Source organism: Balaenoptera physalus (genome assembly GCF_965194825.1).
Source record: "Balaenoptera physalus genome assembly, chromosome: 4".
Taxonomy (NCBI): domain Eukaryota; kingdom Metazoa; phylum Chordata; class Mammalia; order Artiodactyla; family Balaenopteridae; genus Balaenoptera; species Balaenoptera physalus.
In genome coordinates this window covers 141,135,773-141,149,529 of record NC_138891.1, presented here as the reverse complement: position 1 = coordinate 141,149,529, position 13,757 = coordinate 141,135,773, and the positions used below count along the sequence as shown (strand labels likewise).

General features: G+C 41.0%; 1 protein-coding gene across 12 annotated transcripts in view; it reads right to left on the bottom strand.

The window, feature by feature from the left end:
• IGSF5 (immunoglobulin superfamily member 5) overlaps positions 1-13,757 on the bottom strand; it is a 189,666-nt gene that overhangs the window by 163,769 nt on the left and 12,140 nt on the right. For 11 of the 12 annotated variants that reach the window (XM_082458859.1, XM_082458857.1, XM_082458856.1 and 8 more), the window contains one exon: positions 9,311-9,610. The exons of the other annotated variant lie outside the window; for it this stretch is intronic. In XM_082458859.1, coding sequence (XP_082314985.1) covers positions 9,311-9,610 — 300 coding nt within the window. The remainder of the gene's footprint in view (positions 1-9,310; positions 9,611-13,757) is intronic. 12 annotated transcript variants of the gene reach the window in all.

The following is a 13,757-nucleotide window of genomic DNA, read 5'->3' as shown; positions in this document are numbered from 1 at the left end:
TGGCTCGTCACCAACTTATTTTTAGGAATGGAAACAACTGTGACACTTTTGAAGTTCTTTTCATCTTATTTACATTAATGTGTCTAGTAGTACTTTAACAATGTAAAGGTTTTTTTCCCCCAGAAAGTAATTGCAACGATGATGTGTTCTACAAGTTGTTGATAGCAAAGACATTTTCCTTAAAAAGAGTTTTGACGTACACTACTTTAAATAGGGTGCTGAAATAGTGATTGTGCAAAATACATTGTACTAATTAAGCAAGCTAGTAGTACTAAGAAAATTTGTGATTATTATGTTAATATCTGGACCAAATAAAAAAGCGCAGTCAAAAAAAAAAGGGGGAGGGAGAGCTGGGGAGAGAAGGAAAGAGAGAAGAAAAGCCATTTTGATTTTTCATAGCCATGTCCTAGCTGTAACTTTCTACTACATATCATATGGTTGTCTAAATTCAAATTTAATTTAATTTAAATTATATACAATTAAATAGCGCCAGTCACAGTGGCCATATTTCAAGGGCTCAGTTGCCACAGGTGTAGACCCTCACCTTCATCAGGGAGTCCTGTGGGACCAGGCCGCCTAGCCATGGGCTGTGGGAACTGCACGGGTGTCCCAGAGAGCCCTCATCCAGCATTTCACTTCTCCTACTGAACCACGTTGAAGTCAAACCACATTTACGTTGGTCAGCTTAAATGTGAATTGCTATTCAAGAAAGTCTGTCACTCAACCCTGAGTACGTGGGTAGCATCTCAGTGTAAATTTGTGCTATTTTATTAGATGCTAGTCATTAGAAAAATATTAAAACAACAGACTTCCTATGAAGGAAGATAGGGTTTGCTTTTAAATCAACGGCCTTCCCACACTTTGGAACCAGAGATATAGCTGGAAAATGTCTCTTGGATGTTCTGACTTAGAGTTTTCCTTGAAATCATAGTTTCAAAGTTAAAGCCTTAGAATAAGTTGCAGGAATGGTTAGAGATGATCACTAATGCTCTGGTGTCGACATCTGGTTGCTGATTCATGGGCGAGCAAGGATCCCACTGCAGAATGATCCACAGGCTTATCTCAAAGCAAGTGCTAAAATCCAGGGAACTCTGTGTTTTGAAGAACTATGTAATATAGAAAGATATTTGTCTTTTGCCCTTTGTGCAAGGCTTCTCTGCATTACCTACAATGGTTTTTACATTTCCTTCTTTTTTTTAACATCTCACATTCGACACCATCTTAAATGTCTATGAAATTGACCACTGTCAGGTCCATTCTTCTTACACTTCTGCTCCTATCTAAATTAGACTTAGTCCCCACAAGGACCGTGTCTTATTTTCCTTATACTCCAAGCACCTGGCACATATTGGACACCTTGAACAAATGAATTGATAGATGGATGGATAGATGGATGGCTGGACAGATAAAGAGGCTGAATTTCCTTCTGACTCTACATGGAGAAATCTGTACACCAGGCAGTCAGCTGCTTCTGAGCCAGACCTAGGACTCACCTTTCTCCCATATTAAGATGCTCAGACAAGAATTACAGGACTTTAGAAAAGTCAGAACTAATGCCATCTATCTCCACATCAGTCACCATTTTTCTGAGGTGAGCTGGGACTGATAGAGATAAGAAAAGAGTTACCCTCCAAAAAAATGAAGGAGGAAGGAACAGGATTATACACTTCCCATGTCCCATAAATGCAGCTTTAAAACAAGCCAGTCCCTAAATTGGGAGATTGGGATTAACATATACACACTCCTGTATATAAAATAAAGAACAAGAACTTACTGTATAGCACAGGGAACTATACTCAATATTTTGTAATAATCTACAAGGGAAAATAATCTGAAAAAGAATATATATACATATATATGTATACATATAACTGAATCACTTTGCTGTACAACTGAAACTAACACAACATGGTAAATAAACTATACTTCAATTTTTAAAAATAAAAATAAAATAAAATATAGTATATGGTCCAAAAACAACAAAACAAGCCAGACCCTTCACATCCAGAGAGTAATACGGCTCATCCCCTTGCTCCACAGATAACAGAATCCCAAGCATCTCCTGGAATGTTTATTGTGCACACGGATTCAGGTCCCACCTCCCGCGATGCTGAGTCAGGGGTCTGGAATGGTACCCCAGGTGATTCTGAGGCAGGTGGTTAGTGACTCACACTTTGAGAATCCCAAAATGCAGCCAAAATGTAAGCACCGCCCAAGCAACCTGCCACATTACAGGGCACCCCTATATTCTCCCTCTCTCTGATGTGATGATAAAATTATTAAGCCCAGAACTGCATTTAGGATATTCACAATCAGACCACTCTACGGAAGCTTCCTGACTGACAGAGACCTTTGGGCTTTGTGTCAGTGGAACCAATCAAATCTCATGGCCACCGTGTCCCTGTGCTCCCTTTGGCCTTGGGCTCACTCGTCGGTAACAATTCTCACCCCACCAGGCTGTTCAGAGACTCGAGAGATGGGGGTCAAGGTGCAGAACGCTGTAAAGTCCAGCACACGTGTTCAAGATTGCCGTGGTCATTTTAGTTCGGTCTGATGAACTCTTTTACAAGCTGAAGTTTGCAAATAATAGGAGCTTTCATAGTAGGGGAGCCAGCTGGGGCTAAACATTAAGGTCTGGCTCAAGATCCAAGAGATAGGCTTGAAATTCTTACTGGAAAAAGTCAACACACTGTTGACCTACTCAGACCCTCTCTGTCAGCGGTGTTTCCTCCCCTGCTGGAGAAAACTCTCAGCGCGCCAGCTTCTGTCATCTGAGTCTTGGCATAACAACTTTCCTCTGATCTTGCACAGAGGCAGCCAGCGATCCCCAGGGAGGGCCTGTTTAAAGGATGGGAGGCCACCTCGCTGGGGTTGGGGACAGAATCAAGAAAGAGAGCGGGTGATATTGTGCCCTGCCTGCCTCTCATGACCCTTAATTCAACCACCAAGTTCAATGAAGTGATGCCTGCACTCACCTAAAAGCCCCAGGCTCTCACCAAAATGGCAGCCACAGGGCTCATTCTTTGCTTCCACTTGGGGTCAAATTTCCAACGGAGCTTCCTACCCAAGAAAGACTTAAACCCTCTACTCCAGGGGAGCCCACAGAAAAGTGTGGGATGTGCACTCTGAAGAGATGTAATTTAGGATTGGAGCTACACAGAAGAACCTCCCTTACTTTAATAATAACTTTTAATTTATCATATAGCACTTACATATATGTGCACACACGCATATATATCATGGGTATTTTTGTTTAGCATGAGGCTAATTTTTAAATGAGCACCTTTACAGTGGGTTGAAAGAAAAAGAAACAATAGTCATATATTGATAAAGCAAAAATCGTGACAGTGGACAGAAAACAGAATCTTGGAATGATCTCATCCATGACCCAACCCCTTCGTCATGCAAATAAGACACTCAGGATAAAGGCTCGGTAAAAGGGTCAAGGGCGCTCAGAGCAGGGAAGCCCCAGGGGCTCTCACTCATGTTTTTCTACTCTGCCATGTTAGGTCTCCAATCTGGAAGAATCCTTCTGGGGAAGTTACAGCCCACGTCTTAAAGGAAACAGGGAATCTAGCTGGACGCCAAGCCTTACTGAAGGGTGTGGGTGTGATGATTCAAGGTGAATGGCAGATCTGCAGGCGAGAATAGGTATACTATACCTGAGAACTCACAAATAGTGACTAAGGAAGATTATCTCCAAGGTCAACACAGCTCGCCTTCCTCCCTACGTTCCTTCACACAACTACATGCACGTGAGGGCTGCATGACTGGATTTACTGTGTGATTTTAATCTCAGCTCCGAGATTGTCTTTTTCCCATCTGTGAAGACAAGGAAAATAGTATTTCCCAGATGCTCTCATAGGAATGCTCAGAGTTTTAAAAGGGCACATAGAATTTCTCAAAACCAACTGGATGACCACAAAATGTCACCACCAGCATGGGCAAAGCATGCTCCTGACTACAAGGGACACAGGAGATCTCTGAATCCATAAAATAAATGATAACCATCGCTCACTCTCCTGTCTTGTGGGCTCTGGGACAGGGACTGTCCTAAGTGCTCTCGGTGTTTTAACCCACTTACTTCTCACAATAACAACTACCCAATAAGGTAGGGATTATTACTATCTCAGTTTCCCAGATGAGAAAACTGAGGCACAGAGAGGTTGTCACTTGCGTAAAGTCACACAGCGAGTAAGTAGGCAAGCTGGGGGTTGAGTCCAGGCTGTCTGGTGTCCAAGTCTGTGAATAGTAGCACCTGATGAGGCTGGGTCAGGAGACGGGGCCTTGGAGAGTTTCCATTTCAGTAGCCCCTAATCCTGACTGCTCAGTAATTTGGGAGCTTTTTTTTAAAATGCCAATTCCCAGACTCCACACAGACCAAGTAAGTCAGAACCTCTGGGGTGGGGCCTGAGAATCAGCATATGTGTTAAAGCTCCCTTGACAGGCAGCCAAGGAGAGGGAACGCCTGCCCTATGCTCCTCCCCACCTCGTTTTACGGGCAAGAAAACTGAGCCTCGAAGGCCAGTGACTTGCCCAACATCACACAGCTAGTGCCAGAATTTCCACCAGGACGGTCACTCCCACTGCTCTTGTCTGCTCGTGAAATGACCACATCCCACAAAACTCAGATCATCCCAGGAATCACTACAGTCTACAAGGTGCTCATGTGTCCGAAAAATATGGCTTCACTTTCACAGTTCACAGCCTACACACTTGTAAGTATGTAGAGAAAACAATCCAGACGGTCAGACAGAGGACTGAGGGACCTTGGCTCATGGCAGGCATGATGGGGGCCTTCACCTTCTAGCTGTATGTACGTCTGTGATGCTTAAAGTCTGTATTACCTCTATAATGGAGAAAATAGATTTTTTTAAAAAAAACATTAGCCTGCGACCTTTCAATATGCTTTTCTTTAAAGAATCAATGTGTGTAATACAACCTTTTGGCTTGAACTCACTAGACTTCCTAAGCTGCCAGTGTTATTCTTCTTTCAAGGACTTGAAAGGATTATTCCGGAAATGAACACAAATTCCTTGCACTTTTAGGAATGAGTGGCAGGACTGATGCTTTTGTCTGATTCCTGAAGAAGCTTGAACAAGCGCAGCCTCGTGCATCTTCAGCTCTCTGTAAACGTAGCTTTGCTTCTACAGGCCAGCTCTCCTGGCCGAGGCAGTAACGAGGCCTTCAGACACAAAAACCTGCATAAAACACACAACTCGCAGCCAGCCACCAGCTTCTCTGGATCTTGATGAACAATTTAGAAACAAATTACCCTTCTCCAAATGAGTCCAATAAAGTCAGACTCATTGCAACACACCCCTAACTTGCTCTCCTCTGTGAAACTGTCGTGACTCCAGCTGCCGTAATTAAGGCCGCTCACTTCACTGGTCCCAGGCTAAGAAGAATTCAGACGAATTAAACCCCATCATGGGAAACCGAATGTCCCTTGCCCTTCCCCTACAAAAGAGAAGCTTTGCAGGCGAGCTAATATCCAAATCCATTTCTGTGAAGTATCATCATAGACCAGAGCTCTTCGCTGCATTATTACCTTGTTAAGGTGTGTGCTTTAAACAAATTCATTCCATTTGGTGCTAATGGAACTTTTTTCAATCTTCCCTTTCAAAGCCTGGACCATACTTTGTCATATTTAAATTGCTTAAAAGCAAGCTGGGTTGGCTCCTTGGAGAGCTGGCTGATTCCAGGCTGGAACAGGGGAAAGGTGAAGAAAGTTCGGAACATCTTAGTGAGCCAAGAGGAAGGAAATATGGGGATATATGTACACATATAGCTGATTCACTTTGTTATACAGCAGAAACTAACACACCATTGTAAAGCAATTATACTCCAATAAAGATGTTAAAAACAAAACACAAAAAACTAAGAGGGACACATCGGAAGGACAGCAGAGCCAGCCGGAAGGGATTCCCACTGGCCGAATCTGGAGGAATCTGAGCGTTGCAATGAGTAATGATGGAAATAAATCATAATGTATTGGATAAAAATGCGTCCGTACTAAAACTGTAAATTTTTTTTTAAAAAAAGGAAAGAAAGAAAAGGAAGAAAAGAAATGCCTCTTCTTTACAGAAGAATGCCAAACTAATAAATATAGAAAAATGATGGAACCAGAAAAATCACTCTTTTACAACCACTATAGAAATAAGTGATTCAGGCAACGACTTATCCATGAATGCAAATGTTATTATGTGAAAGACTGTCAAGAAACAAGATATTCACACAGTATTTGTAGATCGTATATTAATTATAAAGGCCAAAAAGATACCTTTACAATGGAGAAATCTGGGGGACACCACCTTATCCAAATGATCAAACTTATTACCAATAATAGAGAAAATTGGCATCACATGCCCACATGACATTACCCATGTCTTGCCAAAACTATTTAAACGAAATCAAAGTATGTTGGGAAAATTCAGACAAATCCATATTGAAGGGTATCTTGCAAAAATGGTCTGGATCCTTCAAAGATGTTTATATCGGGAAAGACAAAAAGTGGGGGAACCACTGGACGTTAAAGGAGACAGAAGACCTGACAGCCAGAGGCAATGTATGGCCTTTAACTGGATACTGGTTTGGGGGAAAAAAAATCTAGAAAGGACAGTAGGGGAAATTTGAATATGGACTGAATATTGTATAATAGTATTGTATCAATGCTAAATTTCCTGACTGCCAACTACACTGGGGCTATGTAGAATGGCCTTGTTCTTATGATACACATGCTGGGGTATTTAGGGGTAAAATGTCATAAAATCTGCAACTAAATCTCAAATGGTAAAGAAAGGAAGAAAGGAAGGAAGGAAGGAAGGGAGGAAGGAAGAAGGAAAGAAAGAAATTTTAAAAGGAGGGAGGGAAAGATGGAGGAAGGAAGGAAGAAAGGAAGGAAAGAAGGGAAGGAGAGAGGAAGGGAAAGAAAAGCGAAGAGAGAGAAGCAAACATGAGAAAATGTTAACGTCTGTTGTATCTAAGTGAAGATACGTTGGTATTCACTGTACTATTCTTGCACCAACTTTTCTAAAGGTTTTTTAATTGTCCAAAAGAATAAGAAGGCAAGTTAGGTTTGAATTCTGTCTTCATCTTCATATACAGTCTTGGTAGGAAATATGCAAAAATCCTTTGAATTTAATAAGCTGAAATAAGTTAAGCTCGACTTAAAACCAAAGAAAACACAGATTTCTGTGTCCTTTACCCTCAAAAGCACTGATATTCCCCGGAACCAGGTCAAAGCGCTGGCAGTCTGAGCCCCCATTCCTAATGGCAACAACCAGCTGGAGCTTGTACAGCTGCTCCGTGTCGATGGGGATGCTGTTTGGTTCCCAGCAGGCCCCTGCACTCTGTCTTCCACCTGACACGTGGATTCACTCACGCTTTAATTTCTGTTGTCTGCCTGGTCTCTGGAAACATCTGAGTTGGAGACAAGGGCCAGACATCAGGAGTGCAAGCTTGTGATGGTACTGCATTGGGGATCAATCTCTGCAGTGCAAAGCTCAGGATGACTGGTGCTAACCACAGCTTAGGCTCTAAATGGCTTTTTACAGGTTCACAGAGACATCATCTGTTATGCGGTGAATTGTCTGTCCCCAAAATTCATTTGTTAAAATACTAACTCCTAGTGCCTCAGAATGTGACCTTATTTGGAAACAGGGTTGTTGCAGATGGAATTTAGTTAAGATGAGGTCATAGGGTGGCCCCTGATCCCATATGACTGGGGTCCTTATTAAAAAAAGGAAATATGGACACGAGCCACACATACAGGGAGAACATCATGGGAAGATGAAGGCAGAGATCAGGTGATGCAGGGTCTACAAGCCAAGGGACACCAAAGATTGCCAGCCAACCACCAGAAGCTGGGGGAGAGGCTTGGAACAGATTGGTCCTCAGAAGGAACCAACACTGCCCACACCGTGACCTTGGACTCTTAGACGCCACAGCTGTGAGAGAAACCATGTCTGTTGTTTAAGTCCCCAGTCTGAGGTTACGGCAGCCCCAGGACACTCGCAAACCTTCCAGGGCCGCTCACAGGGGGAGGGCAGAGTGGACGGGCGAGCAGATTCTGGAGACACACTGGCGAGGCCACCTCTGCCGTCTACTATAAACGTGGGCAAGTTCCAAACAATGTGTCTCTGTCGCTTCACCTTTACATCAGGAATAATAACAGCATCCACTCATAAGAAAGTTGTGTAATTTGGTTAATATTTGAGAACTGCTTAAAACAGTGTCTCTAAAGAGTAGATATATGTACATGTATAACTGATTCACTTTGCTGTACAGCAGAAACTAACACAACATTTTAAATCAAGTATACTCCAATAAAAATTTTTTTTTAAATAAAGTGAAACACTGAGTTGGGGAAGAAAAACACACACACATCTTCACTTAATAAGAGCTATGTAGTACTGGTTTTTATTTTTATTATTGTTATTATTAATCTTGCTATGGCTGTAACTTTATTCCAAACTTTGGAAGATCTAAGTAGAAGTGTTTTCATAGTGGGAAGAGTTTTGGACCAAGGGAGAAGTTCATCCTGGTTTCAGGATCCCCGTGTGCCATCAGCATAAGACCTGGAACGGAGTGTAGTCCTTCTCTGGGCCTCCCTTCCTTTCCTCTTTTGTAAAATGAAGGCATGAAACTCAGCCCCCGCCCCTGTGCTTTCTAATTGGCCCAGGTGGCCTCCGAGGTCAGGCAGGCTCAGAGGCCCCATGAAGGTGTGGTCAGAGTTTGGTGTTTGCCAAGGACCCTACAACAGATTTTCTTCAGGATCTAAACTTTAAACTTATGTCATTTTGTGAAGTTAAAAAAAAACACAAAAAACATAGACCTGGTACTTTGAGATACACTGGGGATTTGCTGGGTAAAAAAATGAACCCTCCTAATCCCACTAAGATTGGAAGGAATCCTTGAGAACGTGCAAGACCTCCTCAGATACTGAAAGAGCTCACTTCCTTGGCCCAGGGGATGGGATCAGACAGGAACAATGAATGAAAGCTAGAGAAAAACATTGAATTCAAGTATTTACATCTGAACTTGATGCTATTTTATAAGTAATTGTCAAGATTCTCAATGGTTTCCATATGTAAGTAGAAAAGAGAGAAGCACTTGAAGACGGAATTTTAAAAGTGAAATTACAAGGTCATGAAGCTGACACAAGTCATTTGTCTCCATTACCATCCCTACCTGAGATCAAGATCACCGTGTGATTCTCCTGGGCATCACTGATTAAGCAGCACAACATACAAAACGTAAAGCATGCAATAATAATCCACTTTGTATAAAGCAAAACGTCTTCACTTACCCAAGGGAGGCTGAACCACAGTAAGATTTACAGTTACCGACTCGTGGACGTGCAGCCCCTTCATCTCAGCCACACATGTCACAGTGCCATTGCCCTGCGGCGTCAGAGCCAGAACGCTCACTGTGCTTTGAAGGTCCTCAGGCTCCAGGACGGAGTAATAGCTCGAATGGCTCACGGGAACCCCGATCTCCCAGGAAAGACGTGGGAGTGGGGTCCAGCCCAATGCGCGGCAAGTCACATTACAAGGCTTATCCTCCATGACTACTAGACTGCCTTCAGGAATGAACAACTGCCCCATAACTAAAGAAGAAAAGAAAAATGTTTGGAAGGAATGATCATGTTTCTCAGTGATAGATGTTTTTAAAATTCTCCTTCAAATCACATTGCATGAACACTATCTTCCCGAGCGCAAATTAACTGTGCCTGTATCTGGAAACCTTAACTCAGGTTTGATCTGTGTATTTAATTTATACCTGTCAGGTTCACAGAAGAAAGGAAGGTGGCTCACGAGAAAACATAGATTCCAGAGAAAATGAATAAATAAAAATCAGGATCCAAGGGAATATAAATTACATGGGAAAGAGAGGGCGGATGTGCCCACCATGGAGGGCTACACAAGCTCTGCAGTGGAGTTGCAAACTTGCCCTGGGCCGCCCTAGGAGCCAAAGCAAAAAGGGAAACAACCTTTACATTCTTTTCATTGTAAGGAGAACACATCTCAAAGTTTCATGGGAAACAAGTCTCTCCTGGCCTTTGGTCAGTCAGATTCATTTTATTTTTGAGTCACATTTTTAAGGATAATTTCCTATGATATTGCCTTAAAATATTTTTCTAGGTACAAATTAAATAAAAATCTAATCTAATATAATTATAGAAATAACTACCTTAAATTGTTTCAGAATATATTACTTAGATCAATTATTTTAAAGTTTTTAGTAAAGACCTGCTTGCATATGCCAGGGTTCACACTGTAAATGACCCATCTGAAAATAGCACTTGTATTGCTAATATTACTAAAATAACCTGAGGATTGGCCCCGGTAAAAACACAGCGTTAGTGAACTATATAGACAGTGAAACATTCCGATTAAAATACCCTAAAACTCCCTGCCATGTAATATAATGGAAAGAACACTGGACTAAGAATCAAAAGATCTGTTCTCGATCTTGGCTTTCCCACAAAATTGCCATCACCTTGGGTAAGTCACTGAAATGTTCGGGCTCTCTGTTTACTACCTGGTGAACAAGATGATTTAACAAGATCAGTGGTTTTCAAACATTTTGGTTTCAGTAACTTTTATACTCTTAAACACCACTGAGAACTGCAAAGACCTTTGATTTATGTGGGTTCTATCAATATTTTCCATATTTGAAATAAGAATTAAATATTTGCTTATTTTTTTCCAACATTTGTTTTAAAATAACATTAATAACCTATTACCTGTTAATATGGATTAACATATTTTTATGAAAAATATCTTTATTTTTAACCCAAAATAAATTAGATGACACTGTTTTCTATTTATGCAAATCTCTTTAACATCTGGCTGGATTCTCATATCTGCTTCTGCCTTCATTCTGTTGCAATATATTGCCTTCTTTGGAGTATATGAAGAAAATCTGACTTCACACGGATATTTGGTTGGAATGGTGAGGAAGCTTTTCAGATAATCATGGATATTCTTTGATACCACTGATACACCAAAACTTGACAAGTAGTGGTTGCCTAAAGGTTAGTTACACTGTGGAAACTGAAACCGTATTAAGGAACTTTCATGCTGTTACATTAGAATCCATTGCTCTAGTTCGCACTTTGAATGGATCTTTTACCCTTGTATGATTTTGTATCATTTTACATCAGTCATTTGGAAAACGCCGGTCCACTGAGTTATGCAGACCTTCCCAATGTACAGTGGGAAAATCCCTGTACACTCATGACAATGAGTGAGAAAGGCAACTAGAATCTTAGTATTACCATGGAAACAGTCATGACCACAGAGACCACCCTGAAAGAATCTAGGGGTTGCCTGGGAGTTTCCAAACTAGACTGAGTTGGATCAGCTCTGAAAGCTCTTCTTACTCCGAAATGTTAATTTCCAGTTTTTACTTTCTTGAATAATGTCTTGGAGCAAGTAAATCACCTTAGCTATTTCAAGGATTACTGTAAACGCAGCAGTGAGAAGGGAACAGATTTGTCCCGTCAGACTACAGAATTTTGTGTTTATTCTTTTTAGTTCATTCATTGTTTCATTGATGGAGAGGTTTAAGATGACAGAAACTGGGGGTAGGGGGGTGGTATTGCTTCAGTTAGTAACAGTTGATCTTGAACTCAAATCTTAGCTTAGTGGCCTTCAAAACACAAGAGGTCTAGAGTTTGGTGTGTGATTAATTGGTGTACGGGCAAAAATACAGCAATCTGAAGCATTTCCTTTCTCAATATTTGTGATCCACCTTTTCCCACTGGCTTTCACAAAGGTCATCCAGTGGCATGACAAGCACTTTACACAGGGTGATGGCTAGAATATTCATGTAGATTTTGGATGACTCAACATGGAGTTATGTAATTTCTCTTTCTTTTCCTTGTGGATACACGGGAAGGAAAAAAACAAACTTTAGAAAATTCACTTTCAAAATAAACTGGATGCTTCCTCTTTTTTCATGGTTCTTTTCCCTCGAAGAGACCCTGTTGCCCAGAGAATTTTTGTTTCTCTAACAGCAAAGTGCCATTCAGCCCAGTGCAACCAGGGTAAATGGATGGAGTTCTGTCTCGATCTATGGGTTCCTTCCACGTGACCTTGGGGAAGACTAACTTCCCTAGATTCTTGTTCTTCCATCTGTGTTAAAACCAAAAGCTACAGTAATTACCAACATATAAAAATGCATGTTAGGGGTATTCAGACAACTTCATAGATGCATCTTGGGAAAGATGCTATAAAACCACATGGATTTATGAATCTGATATGCCATAAGCATAGCAATAATAAGTCATGCCTTTAACCCTGTTTCCTTGATCCAGGGGTGCCCTCCTCCTCTCTTGCTTCCCCATTTTGCCTGTTATCTACAGACCTTCAAGGCACATCTCGTAAGCACCTGCTCCGTGGAGTCATGCTAGAAGCCTTCACTAAGTCTCTCATCTCCCTTCCCAATTTGAACCTTACCTTGTCTCCCTCTCATTGCACTTGCCAGCATCTACATTGTACCACTGTTATTCACGCACTTGCATTATCTACTCTTCTTGTAGGATTCTTGAGGGTTGGACTGTGTCTTATTGCATTCACCTTGGGTCCCCCTTAAATGCCTAACACAATGGCATGCTCCTACTGGGAATGCAACAAATAATAGCAAATGACTTTATGGGCATTTATATGAACCAGGTGCTGTTCTAAAGGCTTTATATAGACCTACTCATTTGATCCCACAACTGCCCTATGATGAGCAAACTAGGACACAAGGTCATTAAGTAACATGTCCAAGGTCACACAGTCAGTGATAAAGCTGGAACTTGAACCTGGCAGTCAGGCTCCCACGTCTGTGCTATTTACCACTAGACCTCTCTGCCCCACCAGCTTCATTTGCAGTAAGTTGAAACAGACAGGGCTTTGGAGTCTTCAAACCATCCTCAGTCATTTTTCCATCCGATCCTCAGAGTAAACCTGTGATGTGGGCAGGGGAGCCTTATCCTCACTTTAAAGATAAAGAAATTGAGCCATTTCAGGAGTCACCAAGGTAGGTAACTGATGAAAACAAAACCAGAACCCATATCTTTGGTTCCTTGTCCTGTGTTCTTTCCTTTATACCACAAATTATTAGAATAATAATTTGGTCATGCAAACTAAGCCAATAATCCAGGTAGCTTCACAGAATCACTTATTTAGAGAATATCATTGTGCCCCTAATTAAACCACACAAAATTAAAGACACATAGAAGTAAAGATATAACAATTTGACTAAATTAAAAAATGCAAATAGAAATAGGTAGACATGTAACTCCACCAAACGTTATCAAATTTGATTTGCTAGCAGTATGAATATAGACCAAATCATTGGAAATTTCTCCTGAACAAACTAATAAACAGGCATAAGAAAAAATTTCAAAGACACAATGTAGTCTGTTAAAAGAAATGCTGCCATAGAAATCAGGAACTCTAAAAGCTCCAATGCATCTACAAATAGTACATAATTACATTTTTAAGGAATGCAAAATGATTAAACTTTGATAAAGATGTTTTGAATTCTTGTATCCTTTTATTTTTTTCACTAAGTAGCATAATCTTCAGCACCTGAAAATTACCTTTGATCCCACAACTGCCCTATGATGAAAATGAATAAATGATAAAAGGAAAAATAAGTTATCCATTATTATAAATTTTGTTTACTCTTTTATTTTCTCTAAAAGACTTGGTAGGGCTTAGTGAACACACACCTTTGATTATAAGAACCACTGGGGG